This window comes from Bombus fervidus, chromosome 8 (genome assembly GCF_041682495.2).
Source record: "Bombus fervidus isolate BK054 chromosome 8, iyBomFerv1, whole genome shotgun sequence".
Taxonomy (NCBI): domain Eukaryota; kingdom Metazoa; phylum Arthropoda; class Insecta; order Hymenoptera; family Apidae; genus Bombus; species Bombus fervidus.
In genome coordinates, this window is record NC_091524.1 from 14463526 (window position 1) to 14490268 (window position 26743).

At 50.3% G+C, this 26743-nt stretch overlaps 1 protein-coding gene across 1 annotated transcript in view; it reads right to left on the reverse strand.

Moving 5' to 3' along the window:
- Positions 1–59: 59 nt before the first annotated feature.
- The window catches only part of Px (MAP7 domain-containg protein plexus), a 46598-nt gene continuing 19914 nt past the window's right edge, over positions 60–26743 (reverse strand). Inside the window, exons 8-15 of the mRNA XM_072008979.1 lie at positions 9679–9929; positions 9159–9406; positions 8896–9048; positions 8643–8788; positions 2852–5779; positions 2513–2719; positions 2024–2422; positions 60–1919 (exon numbers count right to left, since the gene is read on the reverse strand). Coding sequence (XP_071865080.1) covers positions 1720–1919; positions 2024–2422; positions 2513–2719; positions 2852–5779; positions 8643–8788; positions 8896–9048; positions 9159–9406; positions 9679–9929 — 4532 coding nt within the window. The 3' untranslated portion in view covers positions 60–1719. The remainder of the gene's footprint in view (positions 1920–2023; positions 2423–2512; positions 2720–2851; positions 5780–8642; positions 8789–8895; positions 9049–9158; positions 9407–9678; positions 9930–26743) is intronic.

The following is a 26743-nucleotide window of genomic DNA, read 5'->3' on the forward strand; positions in this document are numbered from 1 at the left end:
AAGTAGGAAAGTGTTGACACGAAGACGCGAAAGAGGTAGGAATAGAGACACTCTGAAAATTCATATTTTCAACAATTTACTCCTAGGCTCTTGGTTTGGCCAGATTAGAGACCAACAAATCTCTTGTGGTCTTATTTTGTTATACAATACATAAAAATAATGATATTTACAAATGTAGGATAACGTTAGGCACTCAATGAACAAAACGGTGAAATTATAAATGGATTTCATATTATACATACTGGAGGTATTACGATGAATAGTTGAACGATATACTCGGAGAGTAGAGTGAGATACAAGTACTAGGAGATTGAAATTAGCATAATATAGCACTGATTTAGTTGAACGTAAAAAATCTTTTTCCTTTTGCAGCAGAACGATTTTTCTTCGCTTTTTAATGTTGTTTGCGATCCGATTACTATTCGAACGTGGAATGTTGGAGGTTGGGTAACAAGCATGTTTTTTTTTTTTTTATGTGGAATGTGCTCGCGCGATGTCTCACGTTTTAAATTAAGACAATTTAAATTAAGTCACTTTACCTACGTAAGTACCTCACTGCTGTTGTTACATTAATTTCTCTTGTATTCACTGGCCTTTGCGTTCATTATTGTGAACAGTGGACATCGAAAGGAAAGATCGATCACTATTCCGATTTCTGGAAATCAGACGTGATTTTCCTGTATTCTACGAATGTCCGTAGACTAGAGTCGCTTCTATCTCGAAACATCTTTTACGTTAAAAGTAATCGTTACGGTTCTACGGTTTCGATCATTCTTTTTTTTCTTTTTTTTTTTTTTTTTTTTTTGCATCCGGATTTACTGTAATCGCAGTCTGTCGTTCATAGTTTGAAAATTTCCATTAACACAGAGCTCACATACACTATCCCCATTTACGACGCAAAATGAAAAAGAAAGTCACAGTCTATACATTTGAGAGTAACTTTTCCATCGTCATCGAACCGATTCGATGAACGTTGCGATTAGATGTCCGCTTTTCTTTTACACGAGATAATATTAACGATCGAGTCATATACAAATTGTGACATATCATATTGTTTCAAGTTATTATCTGACATAGAGTCCACATTACGCAGAATAAAATAAGTTATACGATTTGTCTATTTTTCATTAAAATATTATGATACAAATTACAATTATTTATAGTTTAGGGTCTAAGAGCCGTTAGTTGAAACTATAAAATCTTTATTAATCACTTTAGTGTTAACTAAGAAGTGCGTCTATATATATACATATATGTATATATATATACACACACACATATATATATAGGTATAATTTCGTTTTATACAGTGGTTCTTACACTTGTTTTCATACTGCGCGTGTGCGTGCGTGCACGTGTATGTGTGTGTTTGATTGTTTGTTTGTGTGTGTGTGTGTGTGTGTTTTCGTTTGTTCGTTCGTTGAGATGACGATCGTCATTTACGAAATATAAAGGTATGTGTCCCTGGCGATCATCGCCTTCAATTTTTCTGCTATTGAACTTTTATATTCTGTATATAGCATCGTCACGTGGTGTACACTTAGTAGCAAAACAATAGGAAAGGCTGCTGTACATTTGGTCGATAAAACATATCAGCGAAACTTTTATTACTTGCCCTGTGTGTGGTAAGATTTTATATTTGGTACTGTATGCTAACGACCCTTAACCCTTCGATAATATCACAGATGAATGAGTTTCCGTGTTGTGCGTTACGCATCGCTACCTAAGGTTCCTAACAAGTGCGTTAATCCTTTCAATTTTTTCACTGAGCATTCGTCTCTCGGAATCAAGAGCCGTTCTCGCGGATAACAGCTCGTATATCCTTCGCTCTAGGTGAATAGTTTCGGAACGCAAGTTGTTCGACTGTGCCAGCAATTTTGATGTTTCGCTCGTCAGAATTTTCTTCTCCATTGCTTTCTCTGAAACGGAAGAAGAAGAAAACGGGGAACGGAAGGAATGAAAAGACGCCTCGGTTAATACGAAAGACAAAATAGAAAGGCCAGCGAAGATGTTCTCGTCGTACCTTTGGAATATTCGCTGTAAGCGAGCACGATGTCCTCGATGCCGGTCCACTTGGGCCTTTCGTCGTTCTTCCCACCGACGTGGTCGTCCGCATTGTCATCCACGATCTTAATATCCATTATCTTGCAATGTTGCTTCACCCCGTTTTCACCGGGCATGGGCAGAGCAGGATAACCCATGGAGACGATGTTGGGAACCAAGGGTGGTAGAGGCGGTGGTCGTTCCGGAACTTGCTTTACTTTTACTCTGTCCAGTAGTCTCATCTTTTGAGGCGGTTTCGGCAATGTTGGCGGATTCTTCGAATACACCTTGGCAATTCTCTCGCAGTACGCGGTCACGGAATTCGAACTTTTCCGTTTTTTACGATCTTGTAGAACGTACTGCCACGTTACTTCTGCCTCTGTAAATGAAACAACAATGAAAATTCGTTCGATATCGATAGCAGATCGACGACCGATAACAGAGATAACCATCCTCGTCCGATACTTGCCATCTCTTCTGCCCGGAGGCATTATATCGAGGCCTATGGTCCTGAGAAAACCAACTTTCGGCTCAAAATCTGGCGTATGGAGCAATACGTCCGGATGTTCTCGCGGTATCGGTAATACCGACTCGACAGTTTGCTCCGTCTCCAAAGGTACCTCCGGCGGATCTGGATTTAACCTATACCGCTTCTCCACTTTACAAAGCTCTATCTCTATAGGCGAAAAGAAAATGAAGCGACCGATGGGCGTTAATGTTGCAGGCAACGAGGAACGAAACGCGTAGAGAAAAGAAGGAGGAAGGAAAAAGGTACGCAAGAGAAAGAAGAATAACGAAGATTGCTTACCATTTCTCATACTTAAAGTGGTTAGACCAAACATGGCGAGAAACGCGAGCTTCTTCTCCGAATACTGTAACTTGGCTGGCGGACCTTTGATAATCCATAGATCCATGTCCTTTGTTTCTTCCTCACCTTCCGAATCGGAACTACACGCAAGGCTTGTATTCCTCTCCCGTTTTCTTTTCCTTCTCTTCTCGGCTAGATCTAACGAGGACGTCAACTCTTTCGGTTTCTCAGGTACAAGAAAAGACTTTTCGCTCGTAACATCTTGTTTGACTAGAGCCTTGCTCAGGTCAGGCACATTTAACACCGCTGGTTCGCACTTCACGGAAATCTCAGTCAAATTATTGCACTTGTCGGTGAAACAAAATGCGGTTTTTAGCTCGGTCGAGAAATTCAACAGTTTCTCTTGGTATTTTGGTATCTGCAGGAGAACATTGGATACGTTCTGACAGGTACGCAAAACTTCCTCAGACTTGATGCTCTGCATCAACTGAGTCGTATCTATAGGCTGCTTCTGTGCGATGTCGTTTATGCTGAACTTAAAATTCGATTGAAACGATAATGTGGACAAAACGCTATTCTGATCGCTCTGTATCTTAGACTCTACTTCAGGTTTAATCTCTTTCTCGAGGAGATTAAAATTTATAGGTTGAAACGTGGGTTGTGGTAGTGGCGGTGGTGGTGGTGGTGGTGGTGGCGGCGGTGGTGGTGGTGGCGGCGGTGGTGGTGGCGGCGGTGGTGGCGGTGGTTGCGACGGTGGTGGTGGTGGTGGTGGTGGTGGTTGTTGTTGTTGAGTCGTTGGTGGCGGACCCTTTCCTTGTTGTTCGTAAGCGAAATGGGGCGTCGACGATTTGTCTTGAAGCGAATTCTTCCCTAAATGATTATTCTGTTGATTCGCTGTTGCTTGTTGTTTCGCGTGACTCTCCATCTTCTCGTTGCACGAATTAACTTTGCTCTCCTTCGTCGATGTATCCGTGCCGCTTTTGTGATGCGAACTCGTGTGATTCGCCATCTTGTTCCCACTACCAGGGCCAACGTTGTTACTATTGTAAGTTGCGTTTGTTGCCGTTTTGTCGACGGTACTACAATTCAGAACGTTCGACGAGGTGGAAGGTGGCGACGATGACAACGGGGACGATGACGGCGGTGACGACGACAACGAACAAGGGACTTCGTTTCGTTGAGCCGGCGCCGCTGTCACTGTCACCGTTTGATTGTTCTCGTTGGTGTGATACGCGCTTTGTTTCGTACTATTAGAATTGGCCACAGCTACTGTCGTGCCGCTGCCGTTATTCGCGTTGTTGCCACCGTTGCTAGCGGCCGGTGTCACTGGTACGCTCGCTTTCGATTGCGAGTGATGTTGATGAGCAGGCGAAGAAGAGAAATGCGGCGGCGGTTTATACAAATTAGCTACATGCGAAACAGGTATATGCGGATGATGAAATTGTTGAGGCGGATAAGGAATCGGATGTGACAGCGATTGCTGAAGACTCGCGTTCTTCGTGTTATCCGCAACGGAATTCTCGGCGATCTGTCCGGCGATCGTTTGGGGCGTTGTGGTCGAAGCGGCTATCGATTTTACCGGTGATTCCTGATAAGAAATTTGATTGGTTATACTATGATTATGACTGTTTATGATGGGTCTTTGTTGAGGTTTCGACGACGAGCGAAAGGAATCTTCGAACGGTCTGACGAAAGGCGGTTGTTGCGAGGTTGTCGCCAACGCGTTCGTTGTTACGACGGCGGTAGCGGTGGTGATCGCCGTGCTGCTGGTGTTCGTGTTCGAAGCGTTCGTCGTTGTACATATCGCGACCGTACCGGATGATTCTTTGCTTCTCGAGCTATGAATAGCATGAGACAACGGTGGCGATTTATGAGTCAACGTGGTCATATGATTGACGCTATTCATAATCGAGGGAACCGCGTTAGCCGTCGTTAGAGTGTGCGTCCCGTGCGTCGTCATAGTGCCGCTGCTCGACAAACTGCTACTGCTGGTCGTTGTACCGGCCGCGTTGTTACAACGTTGCTGATGCTGAGATTGTTGCGACGGTATCGACGATCCTGCTAGCGACGCTTGCGACGACTGTTGCACCTGTTGTTGTTGTTGTTGTTGTTGCTGCTGCTGCTGCTGCTGCTGCTGCTGTTGTTGTTGTTGTTGTTGTTGTTGTTGCTGATGGTATATAGAAGTTGTAACCGTAGTTGTCGCGCTGCTCATTATCGTAGCTGTATGCTGACTAGAATGAATAGTAGTCGAGGATACGGAGGGCAAATGGAGAGAAGGTATAGAGATGATAGGCGCCAAAGGCATGGCGAGGGATGGAGGTGGCGGCGGTGGCGGTCCGATCACCGCTGGCGTCAAGGACGACATAGAGGGTATAGAGGGAATAGGCGGAGGTCCGCCGATAGGCGCGGAGCTTATCGTTGGCGGAGGTCCGAGGTTCAAAGGGGGTAGAGTAGAAGCTAAAGGGGGCGGCATGGCCGCGGAACTAACGGAACAGATAGTAGCCGAACCCAAGGACGGTGGAGGTCCGATGGGAGCTGCTGGATTCGGAAACGCTGACAAACGAGAGTGGTAGATGTTCGCTGTTGCTGTTGGATCCGACGACGGTGGTGGTGGTGGTTGTGGTGGTGGCGGTGGTGGTGGTGGTGGTGGCGGTGCTACTGTTGGCGGAGGAGGAGGAGCGGAAGACTGCTCTTCTTTTCTCGATGGATGATGGCTGTTACCGACAGATCCAACGTTACCGTTACCGTTGTTGCAGTTGTTAGCGTTGTTGTTGGTATTTCCACCGCCTCCGCTGCCGCCTCCGCCTCCGCCGCCTCCGCCGCCGCCGCCGCCGCCGCCTCCGCTACTGCTGCCGCTTGGCCGATCTCTGTTCTCGCGTTCTCGCTCCCGCTCGCTATGCATCTGAGCCGCTATGGTCGGCTTCCTAGCTGGAACAAATCCCGAACACAGTGCTTGGTAATCTTCCACTGATCTACTCTTGTCGATTTACTACTCTGTAGAGTAGTCGCAGAGTGATTTTACGGCAATACGCAAAACTTATATCTTTGATTGAACAGGAACACGACATCGGTGTCTATCGCGTTCGGGAGCGCGAGGAGAAGCGTTCTTCACAGGGGATTCGTCTCGAATCTCGCGTACGACGTAACTGCCGCCTGCAGCTCTGCGACGCAGATACGACAATCGCGATATCTTTCGAATTCGAACGGGTCAGCGCGTCGTATAGCGATAAGGTGGCTCGAAAGAGGCAAAACTTTTTTCACACGAGGATCGTTCGCGTCCGTTCCAACTTACCTGAGCGATGCGTAAGTTTTGTCGTTTTTAGAAGGAATGGCTTGATGATGTATTCAATTCGAAGTATTGGGGATGATTGCTGATAGAACATCAATGAAATCGGATAACGTACTACTCGGATCGACTGTAAGAAATAGTTCTCGCTTGCTATTGGGACGCCCGCGGGCAACGACGTCGTATATCGTACACAGCGTAGGAAACTGATCTTTTGAGCGATCGAGATCGCTGAATCTTCCCCAAAACTGTTTCAGAAAATGAATCGAGGGTCAAGAATTCCAAGTCAATCAGAATTTTGATCACGTTTTTTTTTTTTGCAATGTTTATTTTCAATTATAGTCCAAATATACATGTTTACATAATAAATTATATAAAAACGGTATAATTTTGATAAAAGAACATGTGTGACAAAGTTATATACATCGGTGGATCAAGTCAATAATGGGTAGAATATAGTATGCTACACTGAAGAAGAAAAATCATTTTGACACTGATCGTTTAATTGCAAATTTCTAAAACAGTTGCGGGAACTAACGCAAGAGTGCACTACGTTTCGGAAAAAGACACGAAGGCGCGTTGAATTGAAAATCGGTTGGCCCGCGATATATCCGCTGTTCGTCGCTTCGCGATAAACTGATTGAGACGAAACATTTTTGTCGCGCGTTATGGAGCTAATTATTCAAATAAAAGAGAACGAGGGAACACAGCGAAGATAAATCAACGAGAAATCAAGGAGAAATCAACAAGGAACGAACAAGGAGTCGAATAAACGAGGAATCAACGAAACAAACGGAATCGAACGGGCAAGAAAACAAGAAGAGAAGAAAGAAAAGAAAAAAAAAAAAGAAAGAGAAGAGAGAAGCGGTATATTCGACGATGGCTAACGTCCACTATCGGTACGGATTATAATAATTACGGTTAACATCGATTTCACATTTCACACGAAACATACGAATACAAAATTGAATTTATCGAAGAAATATAATTTATTCCGTAGAGGAAGGAATTGTTACCGTTTGAACGGATGTCCACCGTAACGATAACGAGGATAATAAGCTTCTCCACACTAAAGACGTGCACTCTTATGTTGAAGTTTCGCTGTTTGTCAAGACGTCACTAACTATATAAAACGATTAACTATGTAACGAACATTGTACATGATTAAGAGACTTTGTTTCAATACTACAAAAATCATTTGTAACATATATGATTCGGATGATACGATACAAATGGATAAACGGCCGACCGAAGGCCGACTTATTCTCTTAAATATGAAACAAAGGATAGTCGCAGTTGCCAATAAGTCTGACTTCGGTCTACGCGTCAACGAAATTATTTTAGCGAAATCGGGTCTCGAAAACGCAACTGCATTTTTCACTGTTTCGATTATCCTAGGAAATTTAGGGCAAGCAGCGTACACCTTCGCTTTCTCGACTACGACAAAGCGTTCGAACAGAGGTCCCACGAAGGCTCGTACCATAGTTGCGTGCGACAGAATGGCACTGTGTTCCATTCGAAGAGAAAACACGGAAAATAAGAAAAAAAAAAAAAAAGAAAAAATAAAAAAAAAAAGGGCGGGGGGATAGAGGAACAAAACGAAACGAAACGAAACGAAACGAAGTAAAAACCGAAGGGAGAGACAAACGTGAAGCTTAACAACTCGACGATCGAGTTATACACTTATCTAAAAAATATCGATTCTACCTTCATAAGAAACGATTGGCTATGACTATAACTTTGATTATATCTAGTTTAAAATTAGAAGCGTAGTATGTTTTTTTCTTTTTCTTTCGATTTCATTCACAGTCAGGTATATTCTACAACGACTTCTCCTCGTTTGCCGCTTTTCGCCAGTTCGTCCGTTCACGGTGAACTGTCGGTCGCAGTACAGATCATTTAACTTATAGCGTTACCAACGACGTTTCTCGTCGAGGGTTCGATCGCTTGGCACCGATTGTCAAACCAAAGTCGAGAACAAAGACGGAAGAAGATCGATTTTTCGTATTCCCCTAGAAAATAATTTCAGGACGTACGGTTCTTTCGCCGCGGTAATTTTACACGTGCATAGAAAGCTCGAAGAAGGATAAACAGAGAAAGAGAGAGACAAAGAGAGAGAGACAGAGAGAGAGAGAGAGAGAAAAGAAAGATAGAAGAAAGGGAGTGCTGCCGAAACGACGCGAGCACGTTATCGCAATTTCATTGTAATCACCGTGATCGACATCGTAATGGTAGAACGAAAGAAACAACGACGACAATAACGTTTGGGAAGAAAGAAGCAAGAAATTAAGTCGAGTTTGATGATCGGAGGGAGGATCGGTCGGATACACGGAACGCGGAACACGCTCGCGTGAAAAAAACGTACGAGAGAGAGAAAAAAAATGAAAAAGGGAAAGAAGGTTATTTCCGCGAGTAACAAGCCATCGGGACAGAAGTCTCGCGATCGCTCGTAATCGATGCTTTCTTTTTAATGAAAGGCAGTGGGGGGTGGAGCGACTCGCTCACCTGCAGTATCGGCGGATGCAGGTGCAGGCGCGGGTACCGGGGCTGCAGGAGCGGAATTTCGTGCCGCTCTTCTCCTCTCCTCCTCCTCCCGCAATGCGGCTTGCTCTCGCGCTTGCCTCAGCCGGTGCTCCTCCTCCAGTTTCAGCCTGAAACGAGAATCGTAGGACCGTTAATAAAGGGCCGTACGAGGGGATCATCCGGTCAACAGGCACCGCTTCCCGTCCGTTAGCTTCCCACACTGTCGCTCACTTACCGCTCGTGCATCACGGGAGACATCAGTCCAAGAGACGCAGGAGGTAGCATGTCCGGACTGTATCTCAATCCGTACAGAGGATACGAAGGTAAGCCAGGAAATATCGGTGGTCTCAGCATTCCACACCGTTCCAAGTACAACTGTTCCTCTAATCTGCGTACCGAGAATCGAGCGTTACACCACGATTTCGTTTAAACACGCTTGTTAGCCGCGCGTTCCATCGGTAAACGGCAGAGAGGCGGCGTTAGATCGCGCGCTATTACCTATAAGCGTGTTGGAGGTGCGGTGGTGGATAGAGACCGTGATGATAAGGATTGTAGGCCGCAGGGTCCAGGGCAAAAGCCGGTGGAGCGTGGGCCGGATGATGTTCAGGCCGGTACGGTTGAAAACCCGAACGTGCCAACAATTCGGAAGCGGCGGCAGTTACGCTGTGTTTACTGGTGTCCGCGGGTCTTGCGTTCGTGTACAACGACGGTATCTCCTCTGGTCTTCTCTCGTGCGTAGATCGTTCCTAAAATACACATTTCCTCGTTCGTTAATCCTTGGCCTCCTTTTCCGCTTACGACCACCGACGAAACGCGTCCTCCAAACCATTTTTTTACCATTTGGTTCGGAGTATACGAACCAAACGAAATCGTTAAGAAACTTCCGTTCCGTTTCGGGGGAGGGGGGGAGGGGACGATAACGGCCAGGCGATACGAATTCCAATAAACGCGTCCAGTAAAAGAAACGAAAGAAAGGAAGGAAAGCAGGTTCCCCGATCGGCCGGCGACGATCGCTCACCTTGGCAGGCGAAGGACCTCTAACCAGAGGAGGTGGCGCCCGATTCTTAGGACTCGCACGAGGTTCTTCCTCCTGAGGAGCCGGCCCTGCCTGTTTAGCTAGGTTTCGTAGAGCGGCGGCGAAGCTCCTGCTGTTCTGTTGTCCACCTGGACCCGGTCCAGGGGTATGACCCTGCGGTAAAACGCCGGAACTGGGTCTGTGAGATTTGCTGATCGTGGTGGGTGGCGCTTTGGTGCTGGCAGGCTGAAGACCTGAAACGAATTCAAAATCAGAGAATTAGATTTCCGCGATCGGAAAGATCGACGACCAGACGAAAAATCGTCTTTATCCAAATTCTTATATTCGTAATTAACGATACAGACGATAAATATATGTATATATATGATAACGATATAATATAGAACGATAATGCCTGCTGACGAAATATTTCTAACGAGTCGGTTGAAAACGTAGTACAATTTTCACGATTATTATTATTATTTTTATGTAATATACAACGTTACGGGATTCGTACGTCGTTGGTCACTCGGTTCTTTTTCAACGCTCGTTCAAACGCGTCGGATAAATACGCGACATTTACTCTTCTTTCCTCTGGTTTTTCCTTTATTTCGTAAAGAGTACGCACAACGACGATAACCAACGTAACTATACGGAAAACCATTAGACGAATGAAACGCGATAATAAAATATCGTTGAAACGTCGTCGTACGTTGATCGTTTTCTTCGACCGCTTTCGAACGTTAATTACAGCTTTTATCGGGCGCACGAGCGCGACGATCGACGATAATTTTCAACGCGTCGCGCTATTATTTGGTACACGGGATATCGAGACGATATGATTTTTCTGCGTTTTATCGTTTTCCATCGAGGGTGAAAAGAAGGGAAACGGTTCTTCGACCTTCGAAGCTGTTTGCGAGCGATACGAATCTGGGATTGCACGGAGAACCCTTTGAAAAGAGTAAGCGGCTCGGAAGAGCTTTCAAACCAGATCGATCTACATCGAGAAGACGTCAAAGCGTGAATTCGTTCTTTCGCGGTTTCCTCCTCTCTTTTCGTCCTCTGCCTCGGCCGATTTTTTAAAAATCAAGAACGAGCTAGGACACGTCGGCATCCGGATGGTCCTTTGTGTCTCGGACGATGGTTGCCAAAGAAAGGGACGACGAACGATGTTTCTCTGTCTCTTACCCGCGTTTGCTGACACGCCGGGACGCGCGTGCGCGCGAAAAAACCCTCCGGTTAAAACGAGAAAATAACAGGCAGAGAATACCCGATGGCTCTCTCCGCGATGATTCCGAGGATGCTTTTCACCCTCCATTCAATTCCTCGTCAGCAGAGCGCACACATCTTCGTTTCCTCTCAACGGACACGCGACTCTTCCCCTCGTCTTTCCGCAGCTCTCCTCTCCTCACCACCGCGTGCACCCCGTCGCCTTTTGCTCTCGCCTCCCTTTCTCATTTTCCCCTGTTTCCACGTTCCGAACGCGATTTCTTTTCATTCTCGTACTCCCGTTATTCGCGCCTTTTTCTCTTGTCCTCGTCGTCGTCTTTTAACAACCAGCCTCTTTCTACGTCTCTCGATCTTTCGACCTGCGCTTTACTCGATCGTCGTGGCATTACGATCGACCAAACGATAAACGTTTTCGAGTGGTTGTTGACGATAAGGGAGAAGGAGATACTTTGGTGCCGCTGGGGAGGAAACGAGGAACGGGTATACGTGCGTGGATGGTTCTCCGTGAGCCCGGCACGGATAGAGCGGAATCGAATGGAGCGAAGGGAGCGAAGGGAGCAAAGGGAAAACGACATTCGCCAACGCGAACGACGCGCCGAGCAGGGTGGGTTGACTCGACGTCGCAAGCACAAGGATTCTAGCGAGTGGAAAGGGTGTAGAGAGGGTGGTGTTAAGCGGCTTACAGTCTGTTACCATGGTAACGCCACACCACTAAGACAGGAAGAACCTGAATCCAGCCTGCTACAGTCCCCGTGACCCTCTCCGTGTACAGCGTATACCCCTTTTATCCACGCCGTTCGTAGCCGCTTGCGAATCCTGCGGAGCAAGGCGAAACCAAAGCGCGCGCGATATCCCACACCGGCTACGACCGGATAAACAGCCACGGATTACGCCACTGACTCGGTTTTTACGCCAAAGTCTTCTTTCGCCAAACTCTCTCTCGTCCAAACCGATACACGCGCGTCTCCTACGTATCGCTCGAGTCTCGAACCTTCGGCCTGGCCCCGGATCGGGACGAACGTACGACGATCGTATCGACAACCTGAAAATTCTATCGTTTGCCGACTTGCGACATCGTCGTCAAATCCTTCGCGTTCCTCCGAAACTTGGCACCACGGAACAACGAGTAACCGTTTAATTGGAATTCGAGCTCCATATAGAGGCTGGCGAAAACAACGCCGAAATATCGCGTTCCAAGTGCCGCGCAGTTAATAATTTCGCGTCACCGAATCGAATTCCCCTGTTGCGCCTGGTCGAGTCGCGTCGATAACGACGCGCGAGTCGAACGACAAAACGCTTCAAAGTTGCGTGGCGAGCGGCGTTTGCCGGATGGAATTAAACGCGCGAAATAATCGACCGACTTACGGAAATGGAAAAAAGAAGAGGAATAAAGAAGAAGAAGAAGAAGAAGAATGTACGGCGATATAAAACACGCTTGAAGAAGCGCGAATACGCGATATCTTTTCTCCTTTGGTCGAAAGATGATAAACAACAGGTGGGAACGTTGTCGTTTTACCGTACGAGAAACCGGCAAGTATAGGAAGTAACGGAGGAAGGCATTCGCGCTATAAACGCGAGAACAAGATCCTGACGCGGTTAAACGCACGCAGAGGGAATTCTTTTTCTTTCGCGTAAGCACGTTCATCGATTTTCGCGTCGCGATAACCGACCTACGTTTCCTCCGACTCACCGTCCGACGTATCCGCGCGATTCTGTGCCATCTCTCTCGTTCGAGAATTAATCAGGCCAACTCGTGGAATTCACGAGTCAGCCGCGAACGGAAGAGAGTTTCGATAAAATCGACCTCGCTGCTCCTTCCTCGTATAGATTTTCGCCTGTTCGGGGGAAAAAAAAGAAAAAGGAAAAAGACTGACTTTCCTTGACTAAAAACTACCTCGCTGAGCGCCACGTCCACTGCCGCCAAACTTTCGAGAGGTCCGTGATCTCGCATCCGCGTTCGGTCGTTTCCATGCAAGCAGTTTATTTGAAATTCCGCGGTGCCTCGTAAAACGTTTAAACACCGATCGTTAAAGTTTATTCGATCGCGCGAATTTCGTAATAGTTGGACGCGGTACCGCGTGAAAAAAGTAGGAGGATGAAAGAGAGAAGGGGAAAATTTCAGACGCCGATCAGGTGCGATTGAAATTCGAACACGCGTGCAGCACGACGTACGTACAGACGTTCCAACGAGTTCTCGAGCCTCGTAAATTCGAAGCGATATTCGCTTCTCGCGTTCGATGTACGAGGAATATCGGCGCGTGTAGCGTACAAGAGGAAACCGGCAAATGGAGGACGATGAAACGGAAAAAAAGGAGAGCACACGCCGGAACAGAGAACGGAATAACCAATCGCGGTCGATATTAAAACGATGGAAAGGAAAAGCCGCAACGCAACCTTTCGTCTTAGCGGGATAAACTTGCTTTCGACGATCCGGGATTCCTTGCTCCGTTCGTAATCGTTTTTACGAAATTTTCTTGATCGCGTCGAAGCCTGCTCGACGAGTCGGAGCAAAAAGACGAGACGGGGCGCGATTCAGAGAAAATGGACGAGAATCATGGCGAGGATATGGAAAGGGAAAGGAGGGAAATAGGGAGGGAGAGGCGAGGGGAGCGAGCAACCACCGGGCTTCGTGTCGGATCGTGGTTGACCTTTTCCCGTTCAAGCCCCTGACTCCTCGCGCAAACCCTTCGGAGCTGGCTCGTTCACGGGAAGCCAAGTTCCGCGTGAAAAATCGATGCCGGAAGGACTGTCGCGGCAAATTATAACCGAGGGGAAACGATCCCTCCGTTATCGTTGGTGCGTAAGAAGGCAAACTCGACGGCGTGGCAAAGAAACGACCAACCAGCCGAGAACGGAGGAGAAGAGAAAAAAAGAAGAAGGTAAAATTCAGCGAAGAAATCGCGTACGATCGACTTTCGGTATGCGAGCGAGCGATAGTTGGCAGTAGAGTAAGAGTAGCAGGTTTGCGTTACTTCGCTCGAGTTGGAAACGTTTTGTCGACGGACGGTGCTTTTGTGCGGTTACGAACAATCGCCCGACCGACTCGTTCACTCCCCACTCTTTGGGCATTTCTCTTCGATGGAAACCGCTCATCGCCACCCCACCCCCCCGTCCCTCGTATTTTTCTGTTGCGAGGTTCTGGCGCGTGTAAATTGCAGCTTTTACAAAGGGTTGCCACACGCAGTTAGATCAACATCTGTCGCATGACCGGCACGAATGGCCATCGATTCTCTGGCGGCGTCAAATCGAGGTCGGAAGGACGCAGCGTCATCAAACCACCTCTGTTAGCGGTATACTCGGTATAAAACGCGTCGTTTTATCTGCTGGCTGAAATCCCATTGGGAAGTTGTACAATTGATTCACCGACCGGCCATACGCGTTTATTCCGATTCTGGCTATCGTATTTTCACCGTCATGGTATCGATAACGCTGGCAAAAGATATCGAATAAACGGTAACCACTTTACCCCCACCCTCCGTTTCGATTAAAGCACGCGTTTCAGTTTCAGCGGCCGATATCTCTGTATAGGTCGGCGCGTGGTTGGTTCCGTAACGTTTTCACCTGTAACCGAAGCTTGGCGAATATTTCAATCGCGGTGTAACGATAGCGAGGTAGGGAAAAAATGTTCAGAGATTTTCAGAGGTTCGCGAGAGGGCGTGAAACGCACGGTAGCGAAATTTTCGTTCCAACGACCGAACGAGCGGCAGTCGAAGCTCTGCGAAACTCGGGCCACCCTTACGAGTCCCTTGACATTTTGCCAAGCTCCCCCTCTCCCATTGAATCACCATATAAACGACTCGGGGGCTCGCGAGCTCAACCCCTGATCCGCCCTAACCTCAAATATACGTTTCATTTTAGTACGGTCCTACCGTACCCGCTCTTAACCATCGCCATCGGCGTCCAACAACCTCTATCCCTCTGGTCGAAACGTCCGGTCGCAAAAACCCGTCGAATATTTGAAGAAACATCGCGTAAACGTAGGATCGAACGACGTAACGTAAACTTCGCTTTTAGCAAGTTGCAAGTTGACGCTAGAGCGAGGAAATAAAAAGTGGCGGATCTTCGCGCCACCCTCGCGCCTCGATAAGAGTAGCATAGGAGGAGATTTTGCGTCGACGCAATTCGTTCGTTCGTTCGTAAGGTGCTTTGGAATTTCCATATTAATTCGTTAGATCGCCGAACGTGACGGGAATTCGCGTTTCGTCGATGGTTCGCAGCTGTAACGTTGCCGCCTTCGATCCAACGACCTGGTGTGCGTAGGCAGGTATTCCCGATCCGAACGTCGACGTTACAAAAGCGAGAAAGACGAAATTTGCATGTCAAAGGCGGCACAGAGGGGCAAAGAAGAACGGAAGAAGAAAAGAAAAAACGGGCCGAAAGGCGCGTACGTTTGGTCAGAGTATAAGGGAAAAACGTGGAAATTCAGGAGTAAGAAAGACGACGTAGTTGGAACGAGACTAGCGTCGATAGCGCGTCGACTCGTTTCTTTGTCCAAATCGTGTCAAACGCGATCCTCGTCCGCCGATCCTCTCTCTCTCTCTTCTGTTCATTCGCCGTCGACCATCGACGACACCACCACACCCTGCCGGTCGGTCGTTGTCGAATAAATTCCCCGAGGTAAATAGTAAAATGAAATCTGCACCGCCACTCGGCCGCCGTGAAAACACGGCCCCTCATTAATTCCGACCGCCGCTATAAAACCCCGGAACAGCGGAACACATCGAGCGTAGACTAGTCTCCAAAGCTGTGCTGCTCTCTCTTGCTCGCTGCCTCTGCCTGCCTCCCGTCAACACCTCTTCCACGACTCCCCTTCGCCCATAGTACTCTGCATCCCACTCGCACCCTTCCCTTTCTCCACGGCCACCACCACCACCACCCACCACCTCCACCACCACCACCAGCGATACGCCGAGAGAGGAGAACCGTGTGCTGTACACCACCCTCGGCCACGTATAAAAGCCACGTATTCAATTACCCGGCATCGACCGGTCGAATAACGAATGTGCACGCCATGGAAAATATTCGCCGTCTGTTTTTGCACGTACACCGTGTTAAGCTCGTGCCGCCGCTGGCCGTTTCGATCGCGCCAATTCGCATACGCGTAAGCTACGCCAAAGAGCGGTGGTCGCACGACGGCGGGCACAGGGTGTCGGCCGTTAAGAGAACGCGCGCCAACCAATAAGGAAACGATTTGTCTCTTTCGGTGGTTTTTACGTCGCTAGCGGAGATAGCGTTGTGATCGATAGCGCAGGCTAGAAAACGAGCTAGGAATTAGAAGTCGATTCGCCACGGAAAGCGTTGATCGTCGGTGCCGCGCCGATGCTTCTCGAACCCCGAGTTGCTTCTGCCCCTTCTCCTTTCCGGCTCTGCCGCTGGATCCCATCTGTTACCCCCCGCTACGCTCGGCCTTCGCACAGAGCACACGAGCGTTTCCGCTCGCGTGTTCTCACCCTCGTGACTCGGTAAAGCGCGCGTCGAATCGCTAAAACGGTTGTGCCGCTTCGTCGTCCTCGATCCAATCCATCGAGTTAGGATCAGAGCGCGATCGCGACGTTTCTCTAGCATCTAGTCCGTCTCTTCCAGCAACGCGATCGACGCGAAAGATCGTCACGAGCTGCGCGTTTTATCTACCAAGCTATAATCACGCGTCGTCTCTAAGTAGTCGCGGCTAGCCGAAAGACGCGAGACGATTACTATCGTGTATACGCTAGCCGACAGTCGCTTATTTTCTCCTATTTGCTTTCGATTCTGTTATTTGCGCCATCACCGTGTATCGATCCTCGTGGCAATTCCGTCCGTGGGAACGACGTTGGTCGAACGTAATCCGACCGACTTAAGTGGAAATTAATACCGATCCATTGACCATAATAAACGCGAGATTCGGTCGATTCGATCGCCGGAGACCATCTTTTTTCGTATCGTTTCGCGAGTAGATTAAAAAAAAAAAAAGCTATTTTTGCTGGCGTTGATTGGCCGAGTCGCGGACCGATCTCCTCCGCTACGTTTTCATTTCAATCGCAGTCGGTCCGCGCACGCCAATCGAGTTTCTCCTTTCTGATAACGTGCGATGAAAGAGAGAGAGAGAAGAAAAAGCAGCGATGGACAAAAAGAGGAGAATCGGAAATATAAAAGAGAGTCAGTCAGCAAGGGACGGACCGGAGGAAGAGAAGTGGAAAAGGGGAGTTTAATTTTTCGCGTTCTCGCTCACCCGCTTCTGCGTGAATTTTCATTCCATTTCGCACGACCACCTACTCGTTATTTCATTTCGCGTTACGTTCGTCCTACGCTCTTCGCTACCTTTGCCGCGTTCATTTCCATTCGATTCGCAAGACACTCGCGTGTCCTCCGAAACGGCGTTTCTCGCACGTTAATGGCAGTCGATCGCCATTAACTTTCGAATAGACGAACGATTCCGAGCAACGGCCAACGTAACTCGCAGACTCGACGCGGTATCGGAGCGTACGCTCGACGAATCCCGGCTTTATGCCGGCAGCGCTTTGATTCGACGGCGTATCGATATTCGCCGAGTCGGAAGGTTGCACGCCAGCTGTCTCGCGAATCGTAGCCGATTACTCGGAAACGAGAGGACGACTTGGAGCAAAACGCCACTGCTCGAAAATTAGATTTGCCCGAAACGTTCGGTTCGTCGCGAAATCTCTAAAAATCGTTCGAGAAAGTTTCGATCCAGCCTGCGAAAATAACGCGGTAATTGGAAACGAACGGCGATATTGACGCCGATACCGATAGAATTCTGGTTGGATGGAACGCGATTTACAGCGATGATCGTGTAACGCGCGTTGTTAAGTTGGCAGACGAACGAGTGGATGCTCGTTAACGACGGTTCACCGAATACGGATAGAGCGGTTGATTCGCGTGAAAGCTGCGGGCTCGGGAGGAGAAGGGAGGAACGCAGGCTAAATACGCGCAAAACCTTTGAAATCAGCACGGATCGGATAAAATCGATATCACCTTTGTCCGCGTGTCGGTTAGTTACGCGGTAATCCTCGACGTGTCCAAAGAGAGGGATCGGTTTTATCCTTTGGCTACTTTCGACGATCGTCGAGAGGGCGCGAAAAAAGATGGATCTCTCGTTTGTACGGGGAAACGCGGTGACGCGAGACGCGTGGAAAAATCGAGACGAAGCGATCGATGGTCGTAGAGAGGAGTCGCGAGATCCAAGACCGAAGCAACGATGGGACGTCGAACGGTAACGGCAACGTCGACGATTGGCTCTTTCATTTCCGTACGCGAGGAAGCCGGAACCGGATCGGGTCGACTCTTTTCCGATAGGGTCGTTTTGACCCATCGCGCTGCCGCCGCAGCCGCCACCGGTTACCCGCTTATAGCTGTCTCTCCCACCACACGCGTTTTCTAGCTTCCAGCTTCGAGCTTTAAGCGTTCGCGTCCTCCTCCTCCTCCTCCTCCTCCTTCTGCTCTTTCACCGGCTCGTCCTACCCCCTACCGCCACCTTCGCCCTCTCAGCTAGTATCCGGCACACCCTCCGCCGTCTCTTTACTCGCCAAAGAGGGTTGCAGCAACGGGGATAGCAGTTGCGAAACTAGTTGCCTGGCTTTAAACTCTGCCACGCTCTCCCGCTCGCTTCCTTTTCCTTCCTCCCTCCTTCCACCTTTCCTCCTCCTTTATCCCCTTTTCCCGCCAACCTTTCCAGAAGGGAGAACCATCCCACTTCGTGCCAGCCAGCCAGCCAGCCAGCCAGCCAGCCAACCAACAGGGTGGTTTGAGAGGATTGAGAGGGCAATATGTTTCTGAGAAGCCCCCAATTTCCTTGGCACAAGCCCGCCGCGACCCCCTTTTCGGGAATAGAAACGGGAACGAAAGCGGTGGTACGCTCTGCTCTTACATCCCTCCTACCTAAAGGTTGCTGCCGCTACTCTACAACCTTTTTCTTTCGACATTTTCGTATTCCGCTACGCGTTTCCAAGATCTCCGAGTTTCCAAAGACACGAAGAAAGAAACGAGATTCGGCGCGAAACGCCAAGCCAATGATCCGACGATAATGCCGAGCGATTCAAAAATCGAAGCGGCGATGCTTCGTTCCGATCGTAAAAACCAGCGACCCACGAGTCGTTCGAAGCGAGTTTTAACGAATCGTCGGCTACGATATTTACACGACCGTGACGATATTTCCTCGCCGTTGATTAATATCAACGAGTCGCCGTGCGATGGCAGGGTCCCTGCATACCGCCAGACGACCAGGCGTCCTCCGATCGGAAGACGAGAAGAAGACGATCGATGGAAACGGTTCGTCCGCCGAAATCGATAGGAGAACCGATAAGGGTCGGACGACGCATCGATCGCGGATACGCGCCCTTTCGGACCACGTCGCACGCCATATACGCATACTTGGCGTACGCGCGACGTATCGACATCATGGAGAAACATGGAGCGGAAAGCGATAGTCCGGCAACGCCGTGTCAGCGTTCGATCCCGTTTATCTCGATCGGATCGCGAAAAAGAAGCACCAGAGGCCAGCGCCCTCGATGCTCTTCTCTAAACGGCTGATAACAAAGCGCGCGGAATAAAGGATCGTTCGAGGGTGACTCGAGAGAGCGCCGAGCAATCGATACGACGACCGCGTCAACCTCCTCCTCTCTCTCTCTCTGTCTTTTTCTTCGCCGGGATCGCTCCGTACCTTTCGAGGTTCTTTCTCGCGTCCATCTCCTTCGTCGAGACGAAACGGACGCCCGATCGCCGGCCGATTCTCATCTTTCGAGACGTCGTGCGCGTTCGCTGAATTGGCTGAAACGCGCGGAAATATCAAAGCCGCAGGACGTCGGAGAAGAAAAGAGCGCGATACTTTCTACGTGGCTCAAACCTGCAAATTTCTCGCGAAAGTCGGACTTTTTCCTCCTCCTTGTTATTTATTCGGGGAAGTTTCGTACGGTTGCCCGCGAGCCTCGATGGAGCAAAGGTAAGAAAACGCGGACGAGGAAAGCTCGTTTCGCCGTCTACTCGCGGCGAAAACTTGGTCGGAAGGTGTACGCGTAACGCGCGATAAACTTCAAGAGGGCGAAGATTAACGGGCGCGAAACTTTTCGAGCCAAGTACATCGTACGTGCATCGCCTGTGGGATTTGCCGGCAGGAAAAGCGGCAAAGTTGCTCGCTTCCGCAGCGCATCGGATCTACCTCTTTCGCCAACCTAATTTCCGCAACGATCGCGTTCTATCGGTCAAACGGATCCTTCGTTCCTACCGCGATCGCGTAAAACGAAAAACTAATTACACGCTTTCCTCGAACAGCCACGGAGGAGAAAAGAAGGAGCAGATCTTGGTCCATTCGACCAGATCAACTTCTCCGCGCAGATGGAACGTCGAGAATTTTAACCTCTTCCGTCTGCTCGAGACGACGATTCCCTCGTTTTCCTTCCGGAGGAGAATCACCTTTCCTTTGGCTACGCGACGTTTACGCTGGCGACCGTTTCCGTTCGAGTTCCGTCGCGCTTTTCTTTGCTGTCTCTCTTGTTCGCATCTCGCGCGGGTTTCCTCGTTCGCGGAAAGAGTGGCTGGTCGAGGAACGAAGCGGATCGAGATTTAAAAGCCGCGTTTTCCGCAAAAAGAACGCCTCGGCTGGTCGAAGCGAGGGGAAGGACGTTCGCGATCCTTTTCGAGCGCAAAGATAGAGACGCTTCGTTGCTTCGCTGACGGAAAGGAAGGAGAAATAGAGGGAGGAACGCGAGCGTGAAAAAGAGGGAACGCTTTTTAATCGCTCTGAAAACACGTTTATCTGGAAATCCTTGCCACCGAAAACGAATCCTCGCGTTTATTCCCGCGTCGCACTGCGACTTACGCGAGTCCTTCCGACACCCGACCGTCGTTCGCTTTCCTAGAAATTTCGCTCGTGGCTAATTTCGTGCGCGAATCTCGTGAAAACGCCAGGTCTTTCGCGGCAAAACACAGCGGACGATTTGAAATGGCGCGAGTAAGGCGGAGAGAAAAGGAGGTTTCGGTGAAAAGGACGACGATCGGTGGTGGATTCGACGAACCGGAAGGCAAGGGAATAGGAGAAGCCGGAATAATCGTGGTCGATGCGCGGCAAGTAATCGGTAGCCTCGTTACCAGCTGCCGGCTCGTTAATTAACCGCGATTACGGGGGCGGTGGTGCGTGCGAGCGAACAGGCAGCGCTCGCTCCTCGGCGCGCTGCTACTACACCTCCCCCTCCCCCTCTTCTCTCGTTACATACTCGACACTTGCCGCGCGCGACGAGCTTCCATCCCAACGATCGTCCGCCCGTGAAATCGTTACGATTTCGTGCATCGTGTCCCGGCGCCCGCCTCTCCGTCTTCCTCTTGTACACACGCTTTTCACCCCGTTACTCCATCCGATACTCCAACTTTGCCAGCCGTATGGCGCGCGATACAACGCGTTTTAGAAAGTTGCACGCGTCGTCGACGGACACGCGCATCGCGGCTAATTTATGCAGGTCAACGCGCGCGGACAAAGGCGACGTCGTTGTTCGTGTTCGACGAGGCGGTTGGAGTCGCATCGTCGTCCCACCACGGTATGCGAAGTCAGCAACGAGCAACCGTTAACTCACGACCTATTCTTTAGCGTGCGTTTCGGTCGCCCTACGTGCGAGCTTACCTGAAACAGACGAGAAGAGAAGCCTGTTGAAAATGCGATCGCCCGATCAATCGGTCAGAGCCGAAGCGTGCGAGCGACGCGGTGCGTTAACGAATCTAATCTGGCTATTTATACGCAGCGACGGCGGCTAAGCGGAATCGACGAATCGTATTTACGAATTGACATCGTGAATGAGAAAGAAAGAAAAAAAAAAAAAGGAGGAAGCGAGAGCGACTCGTGTTGTTGTTGTGCCTCGGAACACGAAATTAGCGTTAGATTATCTCTAGGCAAAAACAACGTTGCCGTTGAGGACGACCGTCGTTCTAAGACAAATTTCAATCTTCCGAGTCCCCCCGAGACCAGTATAAATAAACGGACGCGAGCGAGCAGTTATCATCATCGAGCTATTACCGAGATATTACCGAGTTATCGTCATCTGCGAGCATTTTATTTCCCATCTTCGTGACTACGTTTCTACGAACGTCTATCGAAGGTATTTATAAGCTTTTACTATTATTTACTACTATCTATTCGGCATATTCTAAATACACTTGGCGGTTGCAACGGCGATCTTATTCGTCGTTATTATATAAATCCGATGTCAGCGCATCATTCGCCACAGAAGGAAGAAGGAAAAGCGATGGCGAAAGATGGTTTGTCGGTATCTCGTTGTTCGTTTTCCTCGGTTTCTCCAAGCGCGGTACGCGCGACGTCGCACGACGAGCGAATACGACGACGTAGGGGACGAGTATCAAAGTGGCTCGTCAAACGCGGTATTCATCGAGCGAGCCACGGAGGACGTAAATAGGCTGCAGCGTAATTCGTATCACGCGGATCGTACGCGCGTTGCGCCCAGGGTTAACCGACCGAGTCACCGAGCCACTTGACCCGCGATCGATGAAACCTCGGAATTCTCGGATGAAAAATTCCTCGTAGGTACGCGCACAGGCGATCAAAGGCGAGCGCGACGTACAACGCGTTAAGCAACGACCGTTTATCGGCGTAATCGCGTCTCGGCGAATCGATCGACTCGTCTTCGTACCGAAACTAGGGACAACGTTCGCACGAGCCACGATACGCGCAGGCTTTTTCCGCTTTCGGCGTTCGCCGATCGCCGTAGGCGTTCCCCTTGCCGACGCTTCCACGTGTATCGATGATCGCGACGATCGAGCGTGCGCGGAACGTCGTCGTATCGACGGGTCCGGCACGGTCGCTGGCGTCGCTTTGTCGTCGGTAAATTGATTTATACGCTCCGCCTTTGATGTCGGTTCGCCGCTCCGACGTCCACGTCCACGTCCACGTCGACAGCCGATGTTCGCGTTGAAAGGGCACGTGTGCGCGCTCCTGAAACTTCGTCGTCGCGATCTCGTCGTTGGCGATTTACGATCGAACGAAGAGAAACGCGCGTTTCCAAACGCGATTGTATACCTTTCGAGCCAGGTAGGTTGGTTTACTTGCAACCGCGCCAAGCGGCGGAAGCTTAAATGCCGCAGCTGGCCGCGGCCGATCGAGTGGAAAAGGGCAGAGGCCGATTATTCCGCTGCTTTTCATTGAAAAAGCAGTCCGGTGAATGCGACGGCGAACGCGATACCGAGAAATTCGATGAAACAGAAACGAGCGACGGCGTGGTGTGCGTTTCTAAACCGAGAGAGCCGCTCGTAAAGCCGCGGGGCCTTTCGTACCTTTACGATCGATTACGAACGGAAACGTCGAACGCGATGTAAAAACAGCTGTACGCGTTGAATAAAGAGGATCGTCGAAATCGATTCCACGCGGTTTCGCGCCCACGCTCGCTTTCCAGAGCCCACGCCACGTCGTTTCCAAACGAACCGAAACGAGAGGAGGCGTTAAAAAACCGAAGCGACGCGATTCGTTCGCTCCGAATCAACGGCAACGCGACTCGACCGAGTAATCGCGACCGGATAACCTCGACAAGTTCGACTTGGAAACCGGAAGGCGGTTGATTGTCGCAAGGTCGGCGTTACACGGGGCAGGTATCGGGAGGACGTGGCGGAAGCCATAAGCCGCGAGAACGGAAAAACGAAAGAAAACGTAGGGGAGATTTCCGCGACTTTGCGACGAGAGTCGCGAGCGCGACTTAACGTCGTAGCTGGAATCAATTTAGCGGATCCACGCTGCTGTGGCTGACGTTGCAAGTCGGGGGGGAGGGCCATCGACGCACTCGTGCCAAGAAGCGGCGGCGGAGGCAGCAGCTCGGTACCGAGCGACTCGCGCGCGCACACCGTGCGTACCAAAACGCGAGAGACGAGCTGGCGCTCTACGCGCGATCCGGTCTCCGCGAGTCGGCTTCCACGTCGGAGACGCGCAGCGCGAGAGACGGAGAGGAAGAAAAACGGCGGAGGCAGCGAGGCAGAGGGGCGGGAGAACGCCTGCCGGATGATTATAGAGGGCGATGAGGCCAGGGAGCAAGTTTAACGGGCTGGTAAGCCGATGACTCGGAGTCATGACAACGCGTACAGTAGGGTCAACGAGTGTCAATCGAGGGCAACAGCGTCAAACGATGCCAATACGCTGTTGGGAAACAAACGTAAGCTGCCCTGCGTGTCTTTTGTCTGCCCAACTTTTTTCACGGCGAGAAAAGAGAACGTCGCGCTCACCAGCAACGAAAATAGCAGCGCGCGGATCGTCGCGAGTTCCGATCGTTGGTTCGTAAACGTCGTAACGTCGCACAGCTGTCGGTGGACGTCGCGTCTCGCGATCTTTGCCACTTTAACGTTCTACTCTCGTCCAGTCGACGATCCCACCGTGTCTGCAATTTCCTTCCACGAAATACACCTGGCAACGGAAGAGAAAAATACGAGCAAACGTAACGCGCTATCGGTCGTCCGTCTCTTCCATCTTCTAACCGTTTTCCCTGCTGGCGTTGTCGATCCTTGTCCGTTATCCTCTCTCGCCTTCGCAACGACGCACGCGATCGCTCCGAGTCGAAAACGAACGCGCAGCGTCGCAGGAATCGTCTTTCGCATTCGGGTTATGTCTCGCCCGACTCGTAGACAGTAGTTCCGCGACGAGAATCGCTAATGCCGCGGCGCCGCTTCGCGATTGCCAAACGCGTCGGCAGCCAGTCCTCGATTTAACCAGCCGCTGCTCTTCGTACGTAGAATCGTCAATGATCGTTTTCGTTGCTATACGACGCGAGAAACAAAGGAGAAAAGAAGAGAGGAGGAAAAGAAAGCGTCGCTCTCGTCTGATCGTTGACAACGCGCAAGCGAGAAAAAGAAAAGAAAAAGAAAAGAAAACCGCGAACGGGCGCAAAGTCGTTGCGGGAGCGCAGCGAAAAGCTCGGAGAAGGCGCGCGCGTTGAGGATAACGCGGATCAACGAATGGACGGGGAAGAGAGGACGCGTTTTAGCGGCGTGACGCGTTCAACGAGCGAATCTCGTTATCGTCGCGCGATCGACGTCGAACGCGTCCATCGAAAACATTTTCTCGTTAACAACTGGCGGAGGGCTTTCCCGTGGAAACGTTTGTACCGCGCGAGAGTTTGGGCAAAGAGCGTACACGCACACGTGCTGCACGACGGACCGAACGAGCCGTGCGAGTAGAACGGACCTAGCAGAGGGTTATTAATTTCGTCGACTAGCCGGGTAATCGATCGACCACGCTGCTATAGCGGCCCCCGTACATTAAAATAATCATGGGCACGCGCGTTCCCGCCGTGTTGGAAACCGAACAGGGGGAAGGAGGCTTAACATGCACGGGACCGTGCATTATTATTAATTAATCCGTTTAGGATTTATAGGACGTATCGCTGTCGTTGTCCTGTACACAGCTTTCGGACAGCGGTACACGGTTACCGGTACTGTCCACCGATACGTCCGCACGGCCTCGCGCTCCGCCGAACCTCGTCCAACCCACTAAAACGGAGAAAATTGATCGCGCGAACCGCGTTCAAACTCGATTCTCCATCCAGCGTCCTCGCTTCTCCGATCGCAACGCTTCGCTGCAACTCGTTAAACGGAATAAACGCGGTCGCGAATTCACACCGTTCAACGGCGAAACGACGCAACGACTAGTCGGCGAAAGAGGCGGCGGGGAGACGACGGTTTCAAGGTAAGAAGAGCGCCTTGACGGGATCACGCTCGTCGGTAAGAGCCGATCGAAGCGAACGGGTCGCCTCTAAACCAGAGGATCGGAGAGTACCTGTGCGCGAATCGCTGCCGTGTCGGGAAGCCGGAAACAGGTTTCTGCTGGAATTCGTTCTTGCAGAGACCGTTGGACCGAGAACGGCGAACGTGGAACCGAGAGAATCTGCCCGTCCTTTCTTCGCTCTCGTTGCTCCAATAATCTTATCGTCGGTCGAGTCTCTCCGCTCGTTTCTTCCACCAGCCGCCAACAAACACGGAGCGAGGCTAGTCGAATCGTTGGAAACGCGCGCAAAGAGGAACAAAGTTTCGGAGAAGACGGACGTTTGTCGCCGTGCGTCGCAAGATGGTTTTGCTGGTAGCCGTTTCCCTAGCAGGTGGAACCGATGGTATCGGCCGTGCGATACGCGCGTAGCTGCGCTCGTTCGCGTTCTCGTCTCGAATCGAAGCGAGACGAAACGCTCCGCGGCGGAATAGAGTGGAAGCGAGACGGACGGCGCAAGGCCGAGCGAGCGTAACGGAAAGGGGCGTCGGAGACGGGGGGCAAATTTTAACGACTCTCGTTGCACTCGCAGTTGCGGCGATCCGCTGCCGGCTTAAGCAAATTACCGAGGGAATTGCGCTTCAGCCACTTTCCTTCTACTCGCTTATTCCGATAATTTCCTCGCCAATGACGGCGAAAAAAATGTTCAACTTTACCGACGTCGAGGTGCTCTTAACCGGAATTTATACGCTACGCGTCGAATAAAGTTTCCCTTACGCTACTTTTGCAGCGCGAGTTCCAACGTCGGTTCTGCGTCGACGATATCGCGCGGCGACGCGCCAATTCCAGCAAAATCGAGGAATACGCTGGTGCGAGTCCTTCCACGCGCACGTCCGCGCCACGAACGTGACGAAAATTTCATTGCCAGCTTGCTCCGTGCCGCGTCAAAGCGCCACACGAACCGTCCCACGAAAAGCGACGTCGACTTTATCGCGCGGTCGGACGATTTTCGAGCTAAAATTTCGCCGCTCGGCTCGCGTAAACGTTCGCAGCTTTCTCTTAACAGCGTCGAACGCGCGCGCGCGTGTCTGGTTGCATCACAAAAACGTACACGTGGCACCGATATATCTGGATAAAAATAAGAGCGAGCAGCGAACAAGGAGAGGA